The 12,500-nt window shown below is 46.3% G+C and overlaps 2 protein-coding genes across 3 annotated transcripts in view; both read left to right on the top strand.

The window, feature by feature from the left end:
• Positions 1-306, top strand: part of zfyve21 (zinc finger, FYVE domain containing 21) — a 12,984-nt gene extending 12,678 nt beyond the window's left edge. For both annotated transcript variants that reach the window (XM_062522571.1, XM_062522573.1), the window contains one exon: positions 1-306. This exon is cut by the window's left edge and continues 617 nt beyond it. The gene's annotated coding sequence lies outside the window, so the exon portion shown is untranslated.
• A 4,039-nt stretch (positions 307-4,345) lies between these two features.
• Positions 4,346-12,500, top strand: part of LOC134067322 (transcription factor IIIB 90 kDa subunit-like) — a 47,977-nt gene continuing 39,822 nt past the window's right edge. Inside the window, exons 1-2 of the mRNA XM_062522543.1 lie at positions 4,346-4,567; positions 8,792-8,872. Coding sequence (XP_062378527.1) covers positions 4,384-4,567; positions 8,792-8,872 — 265 coding nt within the window. The 5' untranslated portion in view covers positions 4,346-4,383. The remainder of the gene's footprint in view (positions 4,568-8,791; positions 8,873-12,500) is intronic.

The raw sequence follows: 12,500 nt of genomic DNA, 5'->3' as shown, positions 1-12,500 counted from the left end.
AAGTACAATAACGTGTGTGTGTGTTGAATGAATATGGTTTTGTTTCTCTGGTAACAGAATAATACACACACACACACACACACACACTGCTTCATACATCAGCACACACTTATCTCTGCTCCTCTTTGACGTGTATGTGTGTGTGTGTGTGCGTGCGTGCGTAAGTTTAATTTACTCTAAGTTCATATCTATTCTCACTCCCACCTACAGGTGGGGCTCTGTACCAGAAACATTCATTTGGTATTTTTGTACTTTTTTGTATTTGTATCCAGTCTGCCATATTAAAGGTGTTTTTTACCCACCTCAGCAACTAGTGACCCCCCCCCCCACCCCCACACACACACACACACATCCATCCACCTCAGCAACTAGTGACCCCCCCCCCCCCCCCACACACACACACACATCCATCCACCTCAGCAACTAGTGACCCCCCCCCCCCCCCCACACACACACACACACACACATCCATCCACCTCAGCAACTAGTGACCCCCCCCCCCCCCCCCCCACACACACACACACACACACACACACACACATCCATCCACCTCAGCAACTAGTGACCCCCCCCCCCCCCCCCCACACACACACACACACACATCCATCCACCTCAGCAACTAGTGACCCCCCCCCCCCCCACACACACACACACACACACATCCATCCACCTCAGCAACTAGTGACCCCCCCCCCCCCCCCCCCCCCCCCCACACACACACACACACACACATCCATCCACCTCAGCAACTAGTGACGCCCCCCCCCCCCGGACCAAGGCTGTAAGAACCAAAACCGCTAAGCCTGAGAAGCATGCTGTTGTGAAGTCCTGTGTGTGTGTGTGTGTGTGTGTGTGTGTGTGTGTGTGTGTGTGTGTGTGTGAGAAGCATGCTGTTGTGACGTCCCAGGTGTGTGTGTGTGTGTGTGTGACAGAAGCATGCTGTTGTGATGTCCCAGATGTGGACCTAACTAACTGTAAAGCACCAATCTGTGTTGGAGTGTGAAGCACCAAGTCTGTGACTTTATACGTGTGTGTGTGTGTGAGTGACCCTCACCAGAAGGACCTGTTAGGGGCTCATGTGCTCCACAGCTGTGTGTGAGTGTGTGCGTGCGTGCGTGCGTGCGTGCGTGCGTGCGTGCGTGCGTGCGTGCGTGCGTGCGTGTGTGTGTGTGCGCAGTGTGAGTGTTGTTTTTTTCTACTGAATGACCTGATAGAAAGACAGTTGTGTGCCACATATGTGTGTGTGTGTGTGTGTGTGAGACCAGTTGGTATTAATGGTATTGAAGCAGGTGTGTGTGTGTGTGTGTGTGTGAGTGAGAGCCTTACTGAAGGACAAGTCTTGTGCAGATTAATAAAGGCCATGTTACGTCCACTGCCCATCTCCAGTGTAAATGTGTTTGATTTCTGATCACAAACAGTAACTGACGCCTGACACGAGTGGTTACTGACACACATCACACACCCCACATACACAACCCCCCTCCCACACACACATCACACACCCCACACACACACACACACACACACACACACACACATCATACACACCCCCCAAACACATCACACCCCACACCCTCCACACACACACATCGCACACACCCCACACACATCATCACATTGCGAACACTGGGCATAATAGACCAAACATTTTAAACCCATTTAATGTAGCCTCTACAGGCCTACATATCAAGCAGTAGGGTAGTCCTAATCCAGCTCCAGTAGGGTAGTCCTAATCCAGCCCCAGTAGGGTAGTCCTAATCCAGCTCCAGTAGGGTAGTCCTAAACCAGCTCCAGTAGGGTAGTCCTAATCCAGCTCCAGTAGGGTAGTCCTAATCTAGTTTCAGTAGGGTAGTCCTAATCCAGTTTCAGTAGGGTAGTCCTAATCCAGTTTCTGTAGGGTAGTTCTAATCTAGTTTCTGTAGGGTAGTCCTAATCCAGTTTCAGTAGGGTAGTCGTAATCTAGTTTCAGTGGCTTGAAACAAAATAACTGCCTCCCAGATATTTAATGACACTGACTTATTATCAACTCCATTTATTCTTTCAAATGAATGAAACTTGATTGTGGAATAAAACTCGTCCTCGGGAGGTGTTGTATGCGTATGCCAGGGCTGCCTCCATGTGTGGTTATGTCTGCATTCTCATCTATTCGTTAGGCAGACGCCTTCATTTTGCTGATAAAGCCTACCTTACACTCATAAGATTTGGGAAAGATTCTTGAAAAATTTTAGTCTTTTGAATTAAGTTTGAATGAGGGGCATTATAAAACTGTAAGTGTACGGTAGCTATACGTAGGCTTAGCTGCCTGAGAGTAACTGACTTAACAATTCTGTTGGACCACCCACTGTAGGTCTACTGAGGTCCAACAGGTGTGTGTGTGTGTGTGTGTGTGTGTGTGTGTGTGTGTGTGTGTGAAAAGCCCTGCCTACTGAGGTAACATTTGGGTGTTTGTAGGGAGTGGCTCATCGCTAGGTTTTTTTTTCCAGCTTTGCCATCACACACACTCCACACATCACACACATTCCATCACACTCTCCCCGTCCTAGCATCACACTGAAACACAGCAACCCTCGAGCCCACTCACAGCCGGACGAACATACAGATGCGGTGAGGTGTGTCCACCACGCGCTGATAATCTGACTTCTGACCAGACGGCTCTGCTCCTGGACTGGTGCTGGTTAGGCTGCGTGTGTGTGTGTGTGTGTGTGTGTTCAGCTTTATCTAAGTACAGCTCGGTACACGCTGATGTAAGAGCAGGTAAAGGTCTCTCGCACGTTGTTGCTTTGCGATTGCGAGCCTGACAGTAGTTCGAAGGACCATACCAAGACGCTGAACATTAGTGTGAAATTATGTTTGATCTGTCGACTCGAGAACAATAACAAAATCAAAATACAGATCTCCATAGCGGTCATATAATAAGTTATTAAACATAACGTTCAAGGCTGTAAATAACTTGTGTAGCAATACGTTTGACCCCCCCCCCCCCCCCCCCTTACCAGAGCTCTGTTGGTCTCGCCCGCCCTACGAAGGGGACCATGTGCTCGTGCAGCTGGTCGGGCGTGCGTGTTGTTACCGGAGTCTCACTGATTGAGAGGCTTGTCATGAGTTAACTAGTAGCCTGCTGCAATAGTTACATCGGATTAATAGTGTTTTCGTGAATAACGAAACTTTCATCAAATAAACAGACGTTTTCTGAGGGCGAGAAGGAGCGGAGTCTGTCCTCGTGAGCGCCTGCCTCCCCACGCGAGCGACCGGTCGCCTGTTGGAGGCATTTCATCCACTGCAGGTATCACGCGATTTAACGGGAAACAAATGTTTTTTTTTAAATATATATATTTTTCAACGCAGGCGTGTGCGGAATTTCCGTGTGATGTTGCGGCGTGTTCCCCGAGACCGCTGCCAGTCAATACAATACCAGTAAACATTAAACCCACAATTATTTGTCATGACATGACTTCTAGTCTAGACTACACCATGTCGTATATGTTAAATATGTGTGTCAGATGTTAAATAATCCAGTGATGACATAAATCCGCCTCCCAACTGCAGTCTGCTAGCGGCTGCTCAGATTCGACTCGTAGTCGAAGGGTCGACGGACTGCCTATAGACCCCGCGTGCCACGTAGCCTTCTTCTCGCGCAGGTCCGTTTGCGTTTCAGCTACGGATGCCGCTCAACCTATGTATGACATGACACCCCAAAACATCCCGGTTGGGTTGAGCTCGCACCCGAACGTGATGCATTGAATGGGCAGTGAGATGCGGGTAAACATCGATCTACCGGTATGAGCGTGCATCACGTCAGATCTCTGCGGCACGTGGTGACCACCAGAGGTTGCTGTGTCAGTAAAATGCAGAAATAACCTCCTCTGTGTGTGTGTGTGTGTGTGTGTGTGTGTGTGTCCTCTCTCTCCCTTCCTCCTCTATATGTGTGTGTGTGCGTGTGTGTGTGTGTGTGTGTGTCTCCTCTCGCTCTCTTCCTCCTCCTCTACCTGTGTGTGTGTGTGTGTATGAGTGTGTGTGTCTGTGTGCGCACATACACTAAGGTTCTGTATTGCACTGTATCTTGACTGGTATCACTCACTGTCATTGTAATGTGTGTGTGTGTGTACGTGTGTGTGTGTGTGTGTGTGTGTGTGTGTCTGTGTCTGTGTCTGTGTGTGTGTACACGTGTGTGTGTGTGTGTACGTGTGTGTGTGTACGTGTGTGTGTGTGTGTGTGTGTGTGTGTACGTGTGTGTGTGTGTGTGTGTACACGTGTGTGTGTGTGTGTGTGTGTGTGTGTGTGTGTGTGTGTGTGTGTGTGTGTACACGTGTGTGTGTGTGTGTGTGTGTGTGTGTGTGTACAGAGTGGGCTGTGCGGTGAGCGGGCGCAGGAGCGGCGGGCATCATGAGTCCGCGCGTGTGTAAGGCGTGCGGCGGCGCGGACATCGATGTGGACCAGGCTCGGGGCAACGCCGTCTGCACGGGCTGCGGCTCCGTGCTGGAGGACAACATCATCGTCTCCGAGGTGACCTTCGTGGAGAGCGGAGGGGGCGGAGTCTCAGCCGTCGGGCAGTTTGTTGCCTCAGATGGTGAGTGTCAGAGCCATAGAAAGAGAGAGTTGCGACACTCTTTGATGTTGCCGCCACGATCAAAAGTTCCAAAAAAACCTGTTCTGAATGGCTGAATCGCAGGAGGGTGGGATGTGCTTCTGATGCTGGAAGGTGTAATCAATTAACTCATTGACTACTGACCAAGAGATTGGCTGTAAACAGTTCCAAAAGGCCCATAACGAGGAAATAGCCTGGGAAAAAGTGCTGCCATTTTTTCCTATGGAGGTCTATGGGAGTGTCGCCACTCTGTTTTATCTAGCGCTCTGGTGAGTGTAGGGCCCGGTGACCCTCATGTGCACTTTCTGTGTGTGTGTGTGTGTGTGTATCTGCCTGCCTGTGTGTGTGTGTGTGTGTGAACATACAGTACTGAAAGGAAAACTTAGTTAATGATCCTCAGTGCTTCTCTGCCCCCCCCCCCCCCAAAAGAACATTTTGTAAGATGATGACTCCTTGAATGATGACTTCTGGTGGATTTTGTCGAAATAATTTGAGTCACGAATATGACAACCATTATTGCAGTGCTTGAACTGGTCACATTAGTTTTCCTTTCACCTGTTTCATGCACATCACTAGCTGCTTGAGTCTCAGGTTATAAGCTAACTTACTAGCGTTGTTGTACATGAGGATGTGTGGAATACATTTACTGTGTCTTCCATGTCATTTGTTGAAATAAATGCTCAAAAGTCTAACAAGTCAAATGAAGTCTATCTTAGATTACAGGAGATAAGAGTCCTGCAATAATAATTTGTATGATTTTGGTGAGGCCTGCTAGTCTGGCTAATATCGCCATACTAAACTCAATCTTTTAAGATTGAACATTAGTATGGGGAGGCTGCGCTTTATTTCTACTGCACAAGAGGCGTGATCAATGGGCATCGTTCAAATGTGCGCTTGGATAGTCCTTCAACCAATCAGACCAATGATCCGGTGCGTCTTTTGGATTTGCTAGTTTCTGATTGGAGCCAAAGGTTCTGGCAGGGAACAGAGGAGATAGTTCTGCAGGTTTCCCGCCTGAGCTGCCGGGCGAAATCCAAATTCGCTGGAAGTTCACGCAGGTTCACCCAGCTTAGAGGTCTGCAGTTATCACAGGGATATATCTCAGATGTAAATGGTTGCGTATCCTTTACCCAAATTCCATTAAACCCAACAGTAGGAACTTAGAGCTTCATTTCACAGCCCAGATATGTTAGCAGCAGGGTTTGATCGTATTGACTGTAGGCTACAGTATATGTTAGCAGCAGGGTTTGATCGTATTGACTGTAGGCTATATGTTAGCAGCAGGGTTTGATCGTATTGACTGTAGGCTATATAGAACAACAACAATAAACAAAACCCTGCATGGAATTTCTCTGGGAATACTAAAGGGAGGGATGAGCTGGTTTGTGTCGTTCCTGGTAAGAATATAGTCTAGGCTGCGTTTTTTTGGACAGAATTGTCTGATAATAAACGTAAACATGCACACTAACAAACAAACAAACAAACGTGATTTCCTGTGAAAGCCCTGACTGTGCCTTCAGCGTTAATCTACTATAATTTGTTGACCTCAAACCTGAAGAGGAATGAACGGCAGCTGTTCCCACAGTTCACTTTCATGTTTAATTTGTTATCTCTTAAGCGGGCGAATGACCATGTGACTGTGGCGGTGCTCTATGATTGGCGCTGAGCTGCAGTGGTTGGTTGGAAATGGCGGCCATATTTGCGGAGGCGTTTTCAAATAATTCTGGGTTGAGGGCAATGCGAAGTCACGCATGTGTTTCTTAATATTTGTCTTTCCTTAACAACATTGCGTGCCTTTTGCTCGTTTGTTGTGAATTAGGCTATTACCTGCGGCTTTTTAATTCCAACCATGGCTTTTTGTGGAAAGTCGTAAATTAAAGAAGCTAAAGTGTATCAGTATATATATTTAAGTGTGTAAAAGTATATAAAAGTATGTGCTTGTAAGTGTATAAAAGTATGTGCTTGTAAGTGTATAAGTGTATAAAAGTATGTTAGTCGCTTTGATACATGTATGGGAGCTGGAGATGAGACTGCAGGAGCTGCAGTGCTGTGTGTCGGCCAGCAGAGGGTAGTGTTGTCCCAGCTTTTGTTGCCCCCCCTGCTGCTCTGAGCTTCTGTGCTAGAAATGGTGTTGGTGTGTAGAACCAGAGACAGCATAGAAATGGGGTGAGTGTGTAGAACCAGACAGCATAGAAATGGGGTGAGTGTGTAGAACCAGACAGCATAGAAATGGGGTGAGTGTGTAGAACCAGACTGCATAGAAATGGGGTGAGTGTGTAGAACCAGACAGCATAGAAATGGGGTGAGTGTGTAGAACCAGACTGCATAGAAATGGGGTGAGTGTGTAGAACCAGACAGCATAGAAATGGGGTGAGTGTGTAGAACCAGACACACAGCATAGAAATGGGGTGAGTGTGTAGAACCAGAGACAGCATAGAAATGGTGTTAGTGTGTAGAACCAGACACACAGCATAGAAATGGGGTGAGTGTGTAGAACCAGACAGCATAGAAATGGGGTGAGTGTGTAGAACCAGACACACAGCATAGAAATGGGGTGAGTGTGTAGAACCAGACTGCATAGAAATGGGGTGAGTGTGTAGAACCAGACACACAGCATAGGAATGGGGTGAGTGTGTAGAACCAGACACACAGCATAGAAATGGGGTGAGTGTGTAGAACCAGACAGCATAGAAATGGGGTGAGTGTGTAGAACCAGACACACAGCATAGAAATGGGGTGAGTGTGTAGAACCAGACACACAGCATAGAAATGGGGTGAGTGTGTAGAACCAGACTGCATAGAAATGGGGTGAGTGTGTAGAACCAGACAGCATAGAAATGGTGTTAGTGTGTAGAACCAGAGACAGCATAGAAATGGTGTTAGTGTGTAGAACCAGAGACAGCATTAGAACCAGAGACAGCATAGAAATGGTGTTAGTGTGTAGAACCAGACAGCATAGAAATGGTGTTAGTGTGTAGAACCAGACAGCATAGAAATGGTGTTAGTGTGTAGAACCAGACAGCATAGAAATGGGGTGAGTGTGTAGAACCAGAGACAGCATTAGAACCAGAGACAGCATAGAAATGGGGTGAGTGTGTAGAACCAGAGACAGCATTAGAACCAGAGACAGCATAGAAATGGGGTGAGCGTGTAGAACCAGAGACAGCATTACAGACAAGCGGCTGTATTGTTGGAAAAGTCGATTTGCCTTTTGTTTAGTTCTTGCCTGGTCACCATGGTAATAGCAATGCCACGAGTGGTGCGTGTGGTGAGCAAGTAAACGTGATGAAGAAGTGTGTCCTTATGGGGGAGAATGAGTGTGTCCTTATGGGGGAGAATGAGTGTGTCCTTATGGGGGAGAATGAGTGTGTGTGTTCTTATGGGGGAGAATGAGTGTGTTCTTATGGGGGAGAATGAGTGTGTCCTTAATGAGTGTGTTCTTATGGGGGAGAATGAGTGTGTTCTTATGGGGGAGAATGAGTGTGTGTGTTCTTATGGGGGAGAATGAGTGTGTGTGTTCTTATGGGGGAGAATGAGTGTGTCCTTATGGGGGAGAATGAGTGTGTTCTTATGGGGGAGAATGAGTGTGTGTGTTCTTATGGGGGAGAATGAGTGTGTCCTTATGGGGGAGAATGAGTGTGTTCTTATGGGGGAGAATGAGTGTGTTCTTATGGGGGAGAATGAGTGTGTTCTTATGGGGGAGAATGAGTGTGTCCTTATGGGGGAGAATGAGTGTGTTCTTATGGGGGAGAATGAGTGTGTCCTTAATGAGTGTGTTCTTATGGGGGAGAATGAGTGTGTTCTTATGGGGGAGAATGAGTGTGTGTGTTCTTATGGGGGAGAATGAGTGTGTGTGTTCTTATGGGGGAGAATGAGTGTGTGTGTTCTTATGGGGGAGAATGAGTGTGTGTGTTCTTATGGGGGAGAATGAGTGTGTGTGTTCTTATGGGGGAGAATGAGTGTGTGTGTTCTTATGGGGGAGAATGAGTGTGTGTGTTCTTATGGGGGAGAATGAGTGTGTTCTTATGGGGGATATCCACCACGAGGGGGGTGATGATGATGAAGGTGGTGATGATGATGGTGATGGTGATGGTGATGGTGATGGTGATGGTGATGGTGGTGATGATGATGATGGTGATGATGATGATGATGATGATGAAGAGGGTGGTAATAAAGATGATGATGATGTCTGTGTGCATCCTCCAGGTTCCGGTCCGACTCCTTCCCTGGGCCGAGATTTCCACATGGGAACAGGCAAAGAGTCCCGCGCTCAGACACTGCAGAATGGTAAGAGAACCCCCCCCCCCCCCACACACACACACACACACACACACACACACACACACACACCCACTGCAGAATGGTAAGAGAACCCCCCCCCCACACACACACACACACACCCACACACACACACACTGCAGAATGGTAAGAATGCCTATACTGTAGCTAGAAATGCCTGTTGCTATGTCTGTGTGGCATTAGAGCTGATATCACTAGTGACTAGGCCTATGGCATTACAGCTGATATCACTAGTGACTAGGCCTATGGCATTAGAGCTGATATCACTAGTGACTAGGCCTATGGCATTACAGCTGATATCACTAGTGACTAGGCCTATGGCATTACAGCTGATATCACTAGTGACTAGGCCTATGGCATTAGAGCTGATATCACTAGTGACTAGGCCTATGGCATTAGAGCTGATATCACTAGTGACTAGGCCTATGGCATTAGAGCTGATATCACTCACTACTGACTAGGCCTATGGCATTAGAGCTGATATCACTCACTACTGACTAGGCCTATGGCATTAGAGCTGATATCAGCTGATATCACTAGTGACTAGGCCTATGGCATTAGAGCTGATATCACTCACTACTGACTAGGCCTATGGCATTACAGCTGATATCACTAGTGACTAGGCCTATGGCATTAGAGCTGATATCACTCACTACTGACTAGGCCTATGGCATTACAGCTGATATCACTAGTGACTAGGCCTATGGCATTAGAGCTGATATCACTCACTACTGACTAGGCCTATGGCATTACAGCTGATATCACTAGTGACTAGGCCTATGGCATTAGAGCTGATATCACTAGTGACTAGGCCTATGGCATTAGAGCTGATAGCTGATATCACTAGTGACTAGGCCTATGGCATTAGAGCTGATAGCTGATATCACTAGTGACTAGGCCTATGGCATTAGAGCTGATAGCTGATATCACTAGTGACTAGGCCTATGGCATTACAGCTGATATCACTCACTAGTGACTAGGCCTATGGCATTACAGCTGATATCACTACTGACTAAGCCTATGAAACGGTAACATTTTCTCGACTGTGACGTAATCCTGAGGCAATAACCAAATGCACCCGAGAATGTGACTCTCCAGCTTGTATTGTTAGCTGATGCATCAGGCGCGCTCTTCATTATTAGCCTGTTATGGAGATATTAAAGGAATGGTTCTTCATTATTAGCCTGTTATGGAGATATTAAAGGAATGGTTCTTCATTATTAGCCTGTTATGGAGATATTAAAGGAATGGTTCTTCATTATTAGCCTGTTATGGAGATATTAAAGGAATGGTTCTTCATTATTAGCCTGTTATGGAGATATTAAAGGAATGGTTCTTCATTATTAGCCTGTTATGGAGATATTAAAGGAATGGTTCTTCATTATTAGCCTGTTATGGAGATATTAAAGGAATGGTTCTTCATTATTAGCCTGTTATGGAGATATTAAAGGAATGGTTCTTCATTATTAGCCTGTTATGGAGATATTAAAGGAATGGTTCTTCATTATTAGCCTGTTATGGAGATATTAAAGGAATGGTTCTTCATTATTAGCCTATTATGGAGATATTAAAGGAATGGTTCTTCATTATTAGCCTGTTATGGAGATATTAAAGGAATGGTTCTTCATTATTAGCCTGTTATGGAGATATTAAAGGAATGGTTCTTCATTATTAGCCTGTTATGGAGATATTAAAGGAATGGTTCTTCATTATTAGCCTATTATGGAGATATTAAAGGAATGGTTCTTCATTATTAGCCTGTTATGGAGATATTAAAGGAATGGTTCTTCATTATTAGCCTGTTATGGAGATATTAAAGGAATGGTTCTTCATTATTAGCCTGTTATGGAGATATTAAAGGAATGGTTCTTCATTATTAGCCTGTTATGGAGATATTAAAGGAATGGTTCTTCATTATTAGCCTGTTATGGAGATATTAAAGGAATGGTTCTTCATTATTAGCCTGTTATGGAGATATTAAAGGAATGGTTCTTCATTATTAGCCTGTTATGGAGATATTAAAGGAATGGTTCTTCATTATTAGCCTGTTATGGAGATATCAAAGGAATGGTTCGGAGTCCTCGTCTACGCTACGTGTGTGTGCGTGTTTGGGTCGAGGTCCTGGTACGAAGGGGGAAATTACTCCGTAATTACCGCACCCCTTCAGCCGTGTTATTAGCCGATTAGGGAGTTATTGAACGTGTTCCTGTTCTTGTGCGGTTTTGGTAGTTTATCGAGATATCAAATGTGTTTTGGGTTTTTGGTGCGGTTTTGTTACTTTATCGAGATATCAAATGTGTTTTGGGTGCGGTTTTCTTAATTAGGGAGATATTAAGCGTGTTTTGGGTTTTTGGTGCGGATTGTTAGTTTGAGATATCAAATTAAATGTGTTTTTGGTGCGGATTTGTTAGTTTGTTGAGATATCAAATGTGTTTTTGTGTGACTTTGTCAAGCGTGTTGTTGAGTTCTTTTGCGGATTGTTAGTTTACTCTATAAGGATGACGCTTACTGGCCATGAAACGCTGGAGAAACCCAGTAAACTTATAAGCAGATCCATCTTGTGTGTGTGTGTGTGTGTGTGAGATTTACTCTAAGGTCATATCCCGGGTCAGTGATTATGCCTCACACAACCCATGTGTGTGAGGTCTGGTGCTGCTGTCCACACACACACCTGCACCTACATCTACACTCACACACACTCACACACACACACACACACTCCTGTGCTGTGCTGGTGATCCTCGAGACACACACTCACACACACACACACACTCCTGGGCTGCTGGTGATCCTCGAGACACACACTCACACACACACACACTCCTGGGCTGCTGGTGATCCTCGAGACACACACTCACACACACACACACACTCCTGGGCTGCTGGTGATCCTCGAGACACACACTCACACACACACACACACTCCTGGGCTGCTGCTGATCCTCCAGCAGTGATGCGTCAGGTTTGGTCACGTCTGCCCGTCTTCCTCCTGGTCTCCATAGAGACGCCATTATGGAGACCACAGGAAGTGGTGGAGTAGATAAACACCACCACTCATGTTCACACACACACACACACACACACACACACACACACACACACACACACACACACACACACACACACACACACACTTCCACTCATGTTCACACACACACACACACACACTTCCACTCATGTTCACACACACACACACACACACACACACACACACATGGACATGTAGTGAGAAGTATGACGGGGCAGGAAACGGGTCAGCGATGATGTCATCACGGACACCCATGGCCCAAGAGAGGGAGGGAGGGAGGGACGTGTGTGTGTGTGTGTGTGTGTGTGTGTGTGTGTGTGTGTGTGTGTGTAAAGGGGAGACACTGTCTGTCTCTTTGTGTAGGAGATTCATTTGTGGTGACACTCCCTGTTGTGCAGTTTGCCGTGTGTGTGTGTGTGTGTGTGTGTGTGTGAGAGAGAGAGATTGTGAGGGCAATAGAGGGAGTTCTTTGTGTTTTTCAAACTAGTGGAATGTCATGTTAAGTGAAAAGTAGATCCAGTCAACCAGCAGAAAGTTGTGTGTGTGTGTGTGTGTGTGGGTAGATGGTGGGCGTTGAGATTGATGGCG

Source organism: Sardina pilchardus, chromosome 20 (genome assembly GCF_963854185.1).
Source record: "Sardina pilchardus chromosome 20, fSarPil1.1, whole genome shotgun sequence".
Taxonomy (NCBI): Eukaryota; Metazoa; Chordata; class Actinopteri; order Clupeiformes; family Clupeidae; genus Sardina; species Sardina pilchardus.
The sequence above is the reverse complement of the archived record's forward strand: the minus strand, read 5'-3'. Positions and strand labels throughout refer to the sequence as shown.